This window comes from Oncorhynchus clarkii, chromosome 28, assembly GCF_045791955.1.
Source record: "Oncorhynchus clarkii lewisi isolate Uvic-CL-2024 chromosome 28, UVic_Ocla_1.0, whole genome shotgun sequence".
Taxonomy (NCBI): Eukaryota; Metazoa; Chordata; class Actinopteri; order Salmoniformes; family Salmonidae; genus Oncorhynchus; species Oncorhynchus clarkii.
The window spans coordinates 33,255,160-33,268,993 of record NC_092174.1 but is presented as its reverse complement, the minus strand read 5'-3'; the positions used below and the strand labels follow the sequence as shown (position 1 = coordinate 33,268,993).

General features: G+C 43.2%; 1 protein-coding gene across 3 annotated transcripts in view; it reads right to left on the bottom strand.

Moving 5' to 3' along the window:
- LOC139387305 (capping protein, Arp2/3 and myosin-I linker protein 3-like) overlaps nt 1-13,834 on the bottom strand; it is a 51,522-nt gene that overhangs the window by 18,969 nt on the left and 18,719 nt on the right. For all 3 annotated transcript variants that reach the window (XM_071133422.1, XM_071133423.1, XM_071133424.1), the window contains 8 exons: nt 11,308-11,402; nt 10,909-10,979; nt 9,371-9,444; nt 7,443-7,518; nt 7,212-7,300; nt 6,916-7,010; nt 3,748-3,834; nt 21-130 (listed from right to left, as the gene is read on the bottom strand). In XM_071133422.1, the coding sequence (XP_070989523.1) occupies nt 21-130; nt 3,748-3,834; nt 6,916-7,010; nt 7,212-7,300; nt 7,443-7,518; nt 9,371-9,444; nt 10,909-10,979; nt 11,308-11,402 (697 nt within the window). The remainder of the gene's footprint in view (nt 1-20; nt 131-3,747; nt 3,835-6,915; nt 7,011-7,211; nt 7,301-7,442; nt 7,519-9,370; nt 9,445-10,908; nt 10,980-11,307; nt 11,403-13,834) is intronic.

Sequence of the window (13,834 nt, the reverse complement as noted above, 5' to 3'; positions counted from 1 at the left end):
GAGTTTATGTGTGGTCTCACCGTAGCATCCTCCCCAGACAAAATCCCAGGGTTCTTACTCAGGTCCAGGTGAAGCAGAGAGTTGGTGTAGTCATCACTGGAGCAGAGGGCCTGGGAGAGAGACACCACACCTGAGAGAGACAAATTAATTCATTAAGAAATAGTCTGTTGACATAGAGAAAATACAGAAACTGCAGCAGGGGAGGGAAAGAGTCACAGATTAGCACTATTAACCAGAGCCAACCACTAATCACATAAAACCCACTATCTGAAACCAAATCAGCACTATTAACCAGACAACTATCAGAGCCATCCACTAATCACATAAAACCCTCATCTGAAACCAAATCAGCACTATTAACCAGACAACTATCAGAGCCATCCACTAATCACATAAAACCCTCATCTGAAACAAAAACACAAATATGTGTATATAATCAGCCCATTACATTAGAGCAGCAAATGAACATCTATTTTTAAATCTCTTCATTGCAGAAAATACAGTTTATTCATTAGAGAAACAAAATAGTAAGAGCAGGTTTAGTAAGCAAGTGAACTCAATGCATCCTAATTTGTCCAAAATGAGGGCAGACATGCAGGGCAACACTTTGTACTTTCATGTTGGCTTTGAAGCCTGGAACGAAAGTCTACAGTTAGAGCAATGAAGCAAAGAGTGTTAGTAACTTGCCCTGTGCTCTACCAAACTGTTAGTAACTTGCCCTGTGTTTTACCAAACTGTTAGTAACTTAGCCCTGTGTTCTACCAAACTGTTAGTAACTTAGCCCTGTGTTCTACCAAACTGTTAGTAACTTAGCCCTGTGTTCTACCAAACTGTTAGTAACTTATCCTGTGCTCTACCAAACTGTTAGTAACTTGCCCTGTGCTCTACCAAACTGTTAGTAACTTAGCCCTGTGTTATACCAAACTGTTAGTAACTTAGCGCTGTGTTCTAACAAACTGTTAGTAACTTGCCCTGTGCTCTACCAAACTGTTAGTAACTTGCCCTGTGCTCTACCAAACTGTTAGTAACTTGCCCTGTGCTCTACCAAACTGTTAGTAACTTGCCCTGTGCTCTACCAAACTGTTAGTAATTTAGCCCTGTGTTTTACCAAACTGTTAGTAACTTGCCCTGTGCTCTACCAAACTGTTAGTAATTTGCCCTGTGCTCTACCAAACTGTTAGTAATTTGCCTTGTGCTCTACCAAACTGTTAGTAATTTGCCCTGTGCTCTACCAAACTGTTAGTAATTTGCCCTGTGCTCTACCAAACTGTTAGTAATTTGCCCTGTGCTCTACCAAACTGTTAGTAATTTGCCCTGTGCTCTACCAAACTGTTAGTCATTTGCCCTGTGCTCTACCAAACTGTTAGTAACTTGCCCTGTGCTCTACCAAACTGTTAGTAATTTAGCCCTGTGTTTTACCAAACTGTTAGTAACTTAGTCCTGTGTTCTACCAAACTGTTAGTAATTTGCCCTGTGCTCTACCAAACTGTTAGTAATTTAGCCCTGTGTTCTACCAAACTGTTAGTAATTTGCCCTGTGCATCTACCAAACTGTTAGTAATTTTCCCTGTACTCTACCAAACTGTTAGTAATTTGCCCTGTGCTCTACCAAACTGTTAGTAATTTAGCCCTGTGTTTTACCAAACTGTTAGTAATTTAGCCCTGTGTTTTACCAAACTGTTAGTAACTTAGCCCTGTGCTCTACCAAACTGTTAGTAACTTGCCCTGTGTTTTACCAAACTGTTAGTAACTTAGCCCTGTGTTCTACCAAACTGTTAGTAATGAACCACATACAGTGGCAGAACTAACTCTGCTCTACCAAACTACTGCCACCATATAGTAGATTATGTTAATCCCTAATTCACCTAGATTAAAGAGGAAATTAGCAGACAGCAGACAGCAGCCAGGCATGTTGCATTGTGCTGTACTCAGGAGGCAATCCTTCTCCTGTAAATCTATCTAGTTTCAACGTTTATTTGTCACGTGCACAGTGTAAAATAGTACAGTGAAATGTTTTCTTGCAAACTCTTTCCCAACAATGCAGTATTCACTATCAAGGTGAGTAAATATATAAAGTCAGCAAAAACGTTCCTTTTTCAGGACCCTGTCTTTCATAGATAAATTATTTGGATTAACAGATCTTCATTGTAAAGGGTTTAAACACTGTTTCCCATGCTTGTTCAATGAACCATAAACAATTAATAAACATGCACCTATGGAACGGTAGATAAGACACTAACCTCTTTCACACAGTAGGCAATTAACATCATGGTTATGAAAACTTAGAACACTAAAGAGGCCTTTCTACTGACTCTGAAAAACACCAAAAGAAAGATGCCCATGGTCCCTGCTCATCTGCGTGAACGTGCCTTAGGCATGCTGCAAGGAGGCATGAGGACTGCAGATGTGGCCACGGCAATAAATTGCAATGTCCGTACTGTGAGATGCCTAAGACAGCGCTACAGGGAGACATGGCGGACAGATGATCGTCCTCGCAGTAGTAGACCACGTGTAACAACACCTGCACAGGATCAGTACATCCAGACATCACACCTGCGGTACAGGTACAGGATGACAACAACAACTTCCAGAGTCACACCAGGAACGCACAATCCCTCCATCAATGCTCATACTGTCCGCAATAGGCTGAGAGAGGTTGGACTAAGGGCTTGTAGGCCTGTTGTAAGGCAGGTCCTCACAGACATTACTGGCAACAACGTAATGGGCACAAACCCACCGTCGCTGGACCAGACAGGACTGGCAAAAAGTGCTCTTCACTAACGAGTCGCAGTTTTGTCTCACCAGGGGTGATGGTCGGATTTGCGTTTATCGTCGAATGAGAGTTACACCGAGGCCTGTACTCTGGAGCGGGATCGATTTGGAGGTGGAGGGTCCGTCATGGTCTGGGGCGGTGTGTCACAGCATCATCGGACTGAGCTTGTTGTCATTGCAGGCAATCTCAACGCTGTGCGTTACAGGGAAAACATCCTCCTACCTCATGTGGTACGCTTCCAGCAGGCTCATCCTGACATGACCCTCCAGCATGACAATGCCACCAGCCATACTGCTCGTTCTGTGCGTGATTTCCTGCAAGACAGGAATGTCAGTGTTCTGCCATGGTCAGCAAAGAGCCAGGATCTCAATCCCATTGAGCACGTCTGGGACCTGTTGGATCGGAGGGTGAGGGCTAGGGCCATTCCCCCAGAAATGCCCGGGAACTTGCAGGTGCCTTGGTGGAAGAGTGGGGTAATATTTCACAGCAAGAATTGGCAAATTTGGTGAAGTCCTTGAGGAGGAGATGCACTGCACTACCTAATGCAGCTGGTGGCCACATCAGATACTGGCTTGTTCAGGGACACATTATTCAATTTATGTTAGTCACATGTCTGTGGAACATGTTCAGTTTATGCCTCAGTTGTTGAATCTTGTTATGTTCATACAAATATTTACACATGTTAAGTTTGCTGAAAATAAATGCAGTTGACAGTGAGAGGTTTATTTTTTTGCTGAGTATATATATATATATATAACTAGATTTGAATCATAAATGTGACAAACATAAGAGAACATAAACCTTAGGACCCTGAATGGCTCAAGAGTCCCATGAGTAGGGCCCAGTGTCTTTTTTTCCTTCTGAAAACTCCAGGCCCTATATGAGGTCATGAGGTTCGAGAGCAGTGGAGCGGTGACCACCACACGGGGGCACTGTGGCCCAGGGGACAGAGGGAGGACAGAGGGATGAACACACCCTTAGAGGAGAGGGACGTCTTGGAGAGGTTGAGCAGACGAAGGCCTTTGTTGAGGCGACACACCAGTTGGATGAGGTTTGACACTCCTGGAGAGAAACACATATGGGAGTAAGTTGTCAGAGTGAAAGAAACAAACACACACAGAGATCAGAGAAAATCCACACAAAAACACACCCTTGACAACACCATACACTACCGGTCAAAAGTTTTAGAACACCTACTCATTCAAAGGTTTTTCTTTATTTTTACTATTTTCTACATTGTAGAATAATAGTGAAGACATCAAAAATATGAAATAACACATATGGAATCATGTAGTAACCAAACAAGTGTAAAACAAAAACAGATTCTTCAAAGTAATGACCCTTTGCCTTGATGACAGCTTTGCCCACTCTTGGCGTTCCCTCAAACAGCTTCATGAGGTAGTCACCTGGAATGCATTTCAATGAACAGGTGTGCCTTCTTAAAAGTTAATTTGTGGAATTTCTGTCCTTCTTAATGTGTTTGAGCCAATCAGTTGTGTTGTGACAAGGTAGGGATAGTATACAGAAGATAGCCCTATTTGGTAAAAGACCAAGTCCATATTATGGCAAGTACAGCATAAATAAGCAATGAGAAATGACAGTTCATCATTACTTTAAGTCATGAAGTTCAGTCAGACCGGAAAATGTCAAGAACTTTGAAAGTTTCTTCAAGTGCAGTCTCAAAAACCATCAGGCGCAATGATGAAACTGGCTCTCATGAGGACCGCCACAGACATGGAAGACGCAGAGTTACCTCTGCTGCAGAAGATAAGTTCATTAGAGTTAACTGCACCTCAGATTGCAGCCCAAATAAATGCTTCACTGTCACGTTCTGACCTTTATTTCCTTTGTTCTGTCATTATTTAGGATGGTCAGGGCGTGAGTTGGGGTGGGCAGTCTATGTTTGTTTTTCTATGATTTTGGGATTTCTATAATTCGGCCTAGTATGGTTCTCAATCAGAGGCAGGTGTCATTAGTTGTCTCTGATTGAGAATCATACTTAGGTAGCCTGGGTTTCACTGTTTGTTTGTGGGTGGTTGTTTCCCGTCTTTGTGTTTTCTGCACCAGATAGGACTGTTTCGGTTTTGCCACGTTGGTTATTTTGTATTTGAAGTGTTCAGTTTGTATTTATTATTAAATAAGATGGACACTCACCACGCTGCGCTTTGGTCCTCTCCTTCCCAGGAAGAAAGCCGTTACATTCACAGAGTTCAAGTAACATACACATCTCAATATCAACTGTTTAGAGGAGACTGTGTGAATCAGGCCTTCATGGTCGAGTTGCTGCAAAGAAACCACTACTAAAGGACACCAATATTAAGAAGAGACTTGTTAGGGCCAAGAAACACCAGCAATGGAGATTAGACTGGTGGAAATGTGTCCTTTGGTCTGGAGTCCAAATGGGAGATTCTTGGTTCCAACCCCCGTGTCATTGTGAGACGTGGTGTGGGTGAACGGATGATCTCTGCATGTGTATTTCCCAACGTAAAGCATGGAGGAGGAGGTGTTATGGTGTGGGGGTGCTTTGCTGGTGACACTGTCTGTGATTTATTTAGAAATCAAGGCACACTTAACTAGCATGGCTACCACAGCATTCTGCAGCAATACGACATCCCATCTGGTGGGACTTGTTTTTGTAATTTGTTTTTGAACCGGACAATGAACCACACACCTCCAGACTGTGTAAGGGCTATTTTACCAAAAAGGAGAGTGATGGAGAGCTGCATCAGATGACCTGGTCGCCACAATCCCGCAACCTCAACCAAATTGAGATGATTTGGGATGAGTCAGACCTCAGAGTCCGACTTTTGCTACATATATGTCGCCAAACCCACTGGCTCCAGGTCATCTATAAGTCTTTGCTAGGTAAAGCTCCAACTTATCTCAGCTCACTGGTCACCATAGCAACACCCACCAGTAGCACGCGCTCCAGCAGGTATATTTCACTGGTCATCCCCAAAGCCAACACCTCTTGTGGCCACCTTTCCTTCCAGTTCTCTGCTGCCAATGACTGAAACAAATTGCAAAAATCACTTAAGTTGGAGACTTATATCTCCCTCACTAACTTTAAGCGTCAGCAGTCAGAGCAGCTTACCGATTGCTGCAGCTGTACACAGCCCATCTGTAAATAGCCCATCCAACCAACTACCTACCTCATCCCCATATTTGTTTTTGTTTTTCTGCTCTTTTGCACACCAGTATTTCTACTTGCACATCCGCATCTGCACATCTCCAGTGTAAATTGCTAAATTGTAATTACTTTGCCACTATTGGCCTATTTATTGCCTTACCTCCTTACTTCATTTGCACACACTGTATACAGATGCTTCTATTGTGTTATTGACTGTACGTTTGTTTATCACATGTGTTGTTGTTTTTGTCGCACCGCTTTGTTTTATCTTGGCCAGGTCGCAGTTGTAAATGAGAACTTGTTCTCAACTGGCCTACCTGGTTAAATAAAGGTGAAATAAAAAATTAAATAAATACAAGAGTGAAGGAAAAGCAGCCAAGAAGTGCTCAGCATATGTGGGAACTCCTTCAAGACTGTTGGAAAAGCATTCCAGGTGAAGCTGGTTGAGAGAATGCCAAGAGTGTGCAAAGCTGTCATCAAGGCAAAGGGTAGCTACTTTGAAGAATATTGTATAACACTTTTTTAGTTACTACATGATTCCTTTTTTGTGTTATTTCATAGTTTTAAAGTCTTCACTATTATTCTACAATGTAGAAAATAGTAAAAATAAAATCAAAACCTTTGAATGAGTAGGTGTTCTAAAACTTTGATTGGTAGTGTGTACATGGTCAGCAAAATCAACGCATACACATATGTGCATAATCTACGCACACAAAAAGCTAATCTAGTACATGGCGTCTACAGGCACACAGACACACAGTGATGTGAGTGGGAGTGACAGGTGTCAGAAATGCACATTCTGATGTACTAATGAGAGTTCTTGGCACGCAGACAACCCTGACTCACAATGGAGGACACACACACACACACACACACACACACACACAACACACACACAATCTGCAGAGTAAACAGCAAACACTGAGAAAGATGCACCCAGACTGGCATTCACACACATTACTGATGCTGAAAAAGAGTGAATGAGTAACAGAGTGTCTCTGAGGCTCCTGTACCTTGGTTGTCCAGGGGGTTGTGGGCCAGGTTGAGTGAGTGGATCACAGAGGCAGGGTTTTCAGACAGAGCTGTCGCCATTTTCTGAGGGAAATCTCTAAAATAGTCAATATAGAAAGAAGATGGATTAAATATTGTTTTGATGCTTGCTGTGATACATTATACATCAGAGTATGTCTGAGTCATGGTAGAGAAACATCTAAAGTCAGGAGTGAAGTCAGAATGGCAAGACAAGAATAAGACAGATAAAAGATAAAAAGAGAGAAATGACATTTCAGGAGGATGGGAGGAGTCTCACGATTTGAGGCCAGCGTTCTCCAGAGTGAGTTCTTCCAGACTGCTGGACTTACTGACGGTGTGAAGGACCTGCTCCACCACCTCTGACCCCTGGGGTGACACAGAGAGAGACTGTTACATGAACAGGCCCAGCTCCTGTTCTAACCAACTAGGAAAGAATGAAAACCTGGTAGCCTTGTCTAAACACAGACTGCATATCACATGCAATCAGTAATGTAGAGTGGATAGTTACAATGCGCATGTCTTTGCAGTAGAGTTTGGTGAACCAAGTGTTGTACGCCATGGAAGCTACCATCACCGCCAGGTCCCTGAAATAGACACACACACACAATTTCAGCCTTAGATTTAAAAAAATGAAATAATACATTCCTACAGCAAAACAATTCATCAGAGAGAGCCCTAGGGATAGATTGAGAAATGATGTATGATTCTGCAGCACACTCTCCCTGTTGGGGTGGTGGGAAAGAGCGAGATAGAGCTAAACTGATAGCGAAGGAAGGAGAGAGGGCAGAGAGGAGGATCGATGGGTTGACTGAGGGAGGCCAGGTCAACGGAGGGCGAGAGACAGGGGGACGGAGGGCGAGAGACAGGGGGACGGAGGGCGAGAGACAGGGGGGTGGAAGGAAAGAGGCTGAGAGTGAGAGGGAAAGTGGCAGAGAGACAGGGGGATGGAAGGAAAGAGGCTGAGAGTGAGAGGGAAAGTGGCAGAGAGGAAGCAGCAAACAGAGACCAACAGAGAGAAAGTGCAACAGATTAAGAGAGATAGAGCTCTTAAAGGGGAATGCACTCAATTACATTAGGGCCCAGTCCAGTGTATGGCTGAGGGCTGTGTTCTCATTTCACATGCCATCATGGAGAGGACTTCCCTCTGCCTGGCCAAATGATGTGTGTGGTATGCGTGTGTGTACACTCAACAACCTCTCCCAGTGCTCCCCACCAGCAGCACCATCTTACCCTTGGTTACTGGCACGATTTCCCTGAATCAACAATTCCATTAAAAGGGTGAGCTTCTCTTCTAGTCTCCATGTCTATGAGCTCTATCTATCCCCTTGGGGCCTGTAGGGCACGAGAGCATGACAGACTGCCAGCTATAATCCAGAGACACACACACACAGGAACCAGGTTTAGCTCGCTGTGGGGGTGAAGTTTGAACCCCCTGGGTTATTCCTGCAGGGCCAGACAGGCAGCAGAAAGAGAAAGGTGTACATAGGAAGAATGAAATGAAATACAGTAGAAGAGTGCAGCAGTCAGCAGTCAGCAGACAAAGCATGGTGTCGGAGGCTGTAGAAGGCAGAAATCAGAAGACATTGGGGGAATGTGAAATGACAGCCCAGAGTGATGCACCACAAATGCCTCCTGGTAGGGAGACAGGGAAGTCGGACAGTCAGAGGGTCAGCCTACAGGACGTGCTGGAACTAGAGCACCTGACAGTCACTTCATAGGACTACAGTCAAGTCTCAAATCACCTGCACATTATTTTCATGTCATATTCACATCTCAGAAAAGGTGGTGTATTTGTTATGCTGCCAAAGCAGCAGCTGCTCTTCGTGGGGTCCAGCAAAATGAAGGCAGTTTATACAATTTTAAAGACATTACAATACATTCACAACACACTGTGTGCCCTCAGGCCCCTACTCCACCACTACCACATATCTACAGTAATAAATCCATGTGTATGTATAGTGCGTACGTTATCATGTGTGTGTGTGTGTGTGTGTGTGTGTGTGTGTGTGTGTGTGTGTGTGTGTGTGTGTGTGTGTGTTCACAGTCCCCGCTGTTCCATAAGTAAAAAAAAAAAAGTTTTTTAAATGTAATTTTATTGCTTGCGTCAGTTACCTGATGTTAGAACAGAACTGGTGGTGTACCTGCTGTCCAGGGTTACAGAACCTTACAGGTGGTGTACCTGCTGTCCAGGGTTACAGAACCTTACAGGTGGTGTACCTGCTGTCCAGGGTTACAGAACAGGTGGTGTACCTGCTGTCCAGGGTTAGGGTTATAGAACAGGTGGTGTAGCTGCTGTCCAGGGTTACAGAACATTACAGGTGGTGTACCTGCTGTCCAGGGTTACAGAACATTACAGGTGGTGTACCTGCTATCCCGGGTTACAGAACAGGTGGTGTACCTGCTGTCCAGGGTTACAGAACAGAACAAGTGGTGTACCTGCTGTCCAGGTGGCTGAAGTCCAACAGGTTGAACTCCCTGTTGTCTTGAGAGTGATAGATGGTGTCCACATCCTGAGCGAGAGAGAGAGAAGCAGGTTACAAATGCTGTATGATGATGCCAGCGACACCATAATACAACTCCATTAACTTCTTGGTGACAGGGGGCAGTATTTTCACGTCCGGATGAAACGCATGCCCAAATTCAACTGCCTGCTACTCATCCCCAGAAGATAAGATATGCATATCATTAGTAGATTTGGATAGAAAACACTCTGAAGTTTCTAAAACTGTTTGAATCATGTTTGTGAGTATAACATAACTTATGTAGCAGGAGAAACCCGGAGGAAAAAAACTCTCTTTTCAATGGATTTTCATTGGGAATCTAGATTTCTAAGGGACCTTCTTGCAGTTCCTACCGCTTCCACTGGATGTCACCAGTCTTTAGAAATTGGTTGAGGTTTTTCCTTTGTGTAATGAAGAAGTAGCCCTGTTCAAAACGAGGGTCACTTCAAGTGTACTGTTTGTTAGAGGCGCGTGACCAGAAAGGTAGCGTCAGTTTGTTTTCTTCCTGTATTGAACACAGACTGTCTTCAATTTTAGCGATTATTTACTTTAAAAATTACCTAAAGTTGTATTACAAAAGTAGTTTGAAATGTTTTGGCAAAGTTTACAGGTAACATTTGAGATATTTTGTAGTCACGTTGCGCAAGTTGGAACCGGTGTTTTTCTGGATCAAATGCGCCAAATAAATTGACATTTTGGATACATATCGACGGAATTAATCGAACAAAAGGACCATTTGTGATGTTTATGGGACATATTGGAGTCAGATAATAGCATCGTTTGCTTTCGCCGAAAAGCCTTTTTGAAATCTGACATGTTGGCTGGATTCACAACACGTGTAGCTTTAATTTGGTATCTTACATGTGTGATTTCATGAAAGTTTGATTTTTATAGTAATTTATTTGAATTTGGCGCTCTGCATTTTCTCTGGCTTTTGGCCAGGTGGGACGCTAGCCCACATATCCCAGAGAGGTTAATTGAGTACTACATCCGGTGGATGTATTGTGGATGTGGTACAGCGTGGTAGTCTATTTTTCTTTTTTTTTCTTCAAAATGTTACCCCTTTTTTTCCCCCAATTTCATGATTACGATCTTGTCTCATCGCTGCAAGCCACGCTTCTTAACACCTGCTCGCTTACTGTAACCCGGAAGCCAGCTGCACCAATGTGTCAGATGAATTGCTGTTCAACTGACGACCGAAGTCAGCCTGCAGGCGCCCGGCCCACCACAAGGAGTCGCTAGAGCTCGATGAACCAAGCAATAGTTACGGTATGGAATACAGATGCCCCCCCCGGCCAAACCCTCCCCAAACCCGGACGATGCTGGTCCAATTGTGCGCCGCCATATGAGACTCCCAGTCACTTCCGGTTGTGACACAGCCTGGGATCGAACCCAAGGCTGTAGTGACGCCGCAACACTACGATGCCTTAGAACAGTGTGCCACTTGGGAGGCCCACAGAGTGGTATTCTTACCCACTGCACTTCCTCCTTACAGCCGATGCCATTATAGTCACACAGAGCTGCGTAGGTCTCAGAGAAACCGCCTGAGAGAGCGAAAGTGAGGAGAGGAAAAGGAGAAGGGGCAAGAGATGAAAGAGAAACAGAGAAAGAGGGGGGGAAGTAAATATTGAGGTGAGATTAAAGACAACATCATGAAAGACCTTCAGTTAAAATACATTAAAATCATAACTGATCAGATACAGTCATAGATTCATTAATTTATGAATGAATACAATTATGCTCCAGGTGAATTTAAAATGTGTCACTGACTGAACAGATTGAGTGAGTGAGTGAGCGAGTGACTGACTGACTGACTGACTGACTGACTAGCAGAGTGATGACTCTGACTGATTGACTGAGTAGGCGGCTCACCACAGGTTTTCTGAGTCTCTACAGATGATTCAGAGTTTGGTGAAAACTTTTGGACTCCATCAGAGACGTCCCCCTCTGTTCGACAGATGGCCGGACTGAAAGAGAGAGAGAGTTGAGGGAGAGAAGAAAAAGAAAGATATTAACTCAGTCAGTGAAAATATGGATATAGTACTTATTACGCATGTTTGTGACGTGACTGTACTACTACATTAAATGCGCAGTATCCTTAACCAAGTTGTATAGTAGATCCAACCCTATTGTCTGGTGTTATCTCTGACCCTAATCATCCTTAGTTCAATAACCCTAACTAACCTTTAATCCATTACTTTAACTTACTCTAGCTCCTTTAACTACAGTTTCTCTGGATCCTGTTAAATGATCTGATCTGCTGGAAAACAGTAATTTTGGAAGTGATATACTGTGCTGTGGATGAGCCTCTCAGAGGTCAATACCCAGAACACAGCCAATCCCTTTTTGTGACTAACTTTGTATTGTTACAAAAAAACATTTTTTGAGGGGTTCAGAACACACACAGGCAATAGTATTCAAAAAGTACATACATAAAGAAACTAAAAACAGTAGGAAAATAAAATAACCATTATTTGTCCTAACTGTCCCATCTCCCCTCTCCCAATCTCAGCAGGTGCAACCCATTCCTATTCCTCCCTCTCTCCACACCTCGGGCTCATGTTGTGGAAATACAGTGCCTTGCGAAAGTATTCGGCCCCCTTGAACTTTGCGACCTTTTGCCACATTTCAGGCTTCAAACATAAAGATATAAAACTGTATTTTTTTGTGAAGAATCAACAACAAGTGGGACACAATCATGAAGTGGAACGACATTTATTGGATATTTCAAACTTTTTTAACAAATCAAAAACTGAAAAATTGGGCGTGCAAAATTATTCAGCCCCCTTAAGTTAATACTTTGTGGCGCCACCTTTTGCTGCGATTACAGCTGTAAGTCGCTTGGGGTATGTCTCTATCAGTTTTGCACATCGAGAGACTGACATTTTTTCCCATTCCTCCTTGCAAAACAGCTCGAGCTCAGTGAGGTTGGATGGAGAGCATTTGTGAACAGCAGTTTTCAGTTCTTTCCACAGATTCTTGATTGGATTCAGGTCTGGACTTTGACTTGGCCATTCTAACACCTGGATATGTTTATTTTTGAACCATTCCATTGTAGATTTTGCTTTATGTTTTGAATCATTGTCTTGTTGAAAGACAAATCTCTGTCCCAGTCTCAGGTCTTTTGCAGACTCCATCAGGTTTTCTTCCAGAATGGTCCTGTATTTGGCTCCATCCATCTTCCCATCAATTTTAACCATCTTCCCTGTCCCTGCTGAAGAAAAGCAGGCCCAAACCATGATGCTGCCACCACCATGTTTGACAGTGGGGATGGTGTGTTCAGCTGTGTTGCTTTTACGCCAAACATAACGTTTTGCATTGTTGCCAAAAAGTTAAATTTTGGTTTCATCTGACCAGAGCACCTTCTTCCACATGTTTGGTGTGTCTCCCAGGTGGCTTGTGGCAAACTTTAAACAACACTTTTTATGGATATCTTTAAGAAATGGCTTTCTTCTTGCCACTCTTCCATAAAGGCCAGATTTGTGCAATATACGACTGATTGTTGTCCTATGGACAGAGTCTCCCACCTCAGCTGTAGATCTCTGCAGTTCATCCAGAGTGATCATGGGCCTCTTGGCTGCATCTCTGATCAGTCTTCTCCTTGTATGAGCTGAAAGTTTAGAGGGACGGCCAGGTCTTGGTAGATTTGCAGTGGTCTGATACTCCTTCCATTTCAATATTATCGCTTGCACAGTGCTCCTTGGGATGTTTAAAGCTTGGGAAATCTTTTTGTATCCAAATCCGGCTTTAAACTTCTTCACAACAGTATCTCGGACCTGCCTGGTGTGTTCCTTGTTCTTCATGATGCTCTCTGCGCTTTTAACGGACCTCTGAGACTATCACAGTGCAGGTGCATTTATACGGAGACTTGATTACACACAGGTGGATTGTATTTATCATCATTAGTCATTTAGGTCAACATTGGATCATTCAGAGATCCTCACTGAACTTCTGGAGAGAGTTTACTGCACTGAAAGTAAAGGGGCTGAATCATTTTGCACGCCCAATTTTTCAGTTTTTGATTTGTTAAAAAAGTTTGAAATATCCAATAAATGTCATTCCACTTCATGATTGTGTCCCACTTGTTGTTGATTCTTCACAAAAAAATACAGTTTTATATCTTTATGTTTGAAGCCTGAAATGTGGCAAAAGGTCGCAAAGTTCAAGGGGCCAGAATACTTTCGCAAGGCACTGTATCTATGTATAAAACAAAACATCATGGGTAACTCATCTTATGTTTATATAATTGTTTGTGGGACCACGGCACACATGAATAGAATCAGCCTGCATAGAGTACATCGATATTCTATACTGATATTCAAAATACAATTTATAAATTCAATCACACAAGCTATAGAGAGCTCTATTGAAAGAATGTCAAGGAGGTTTTGTAGCCATT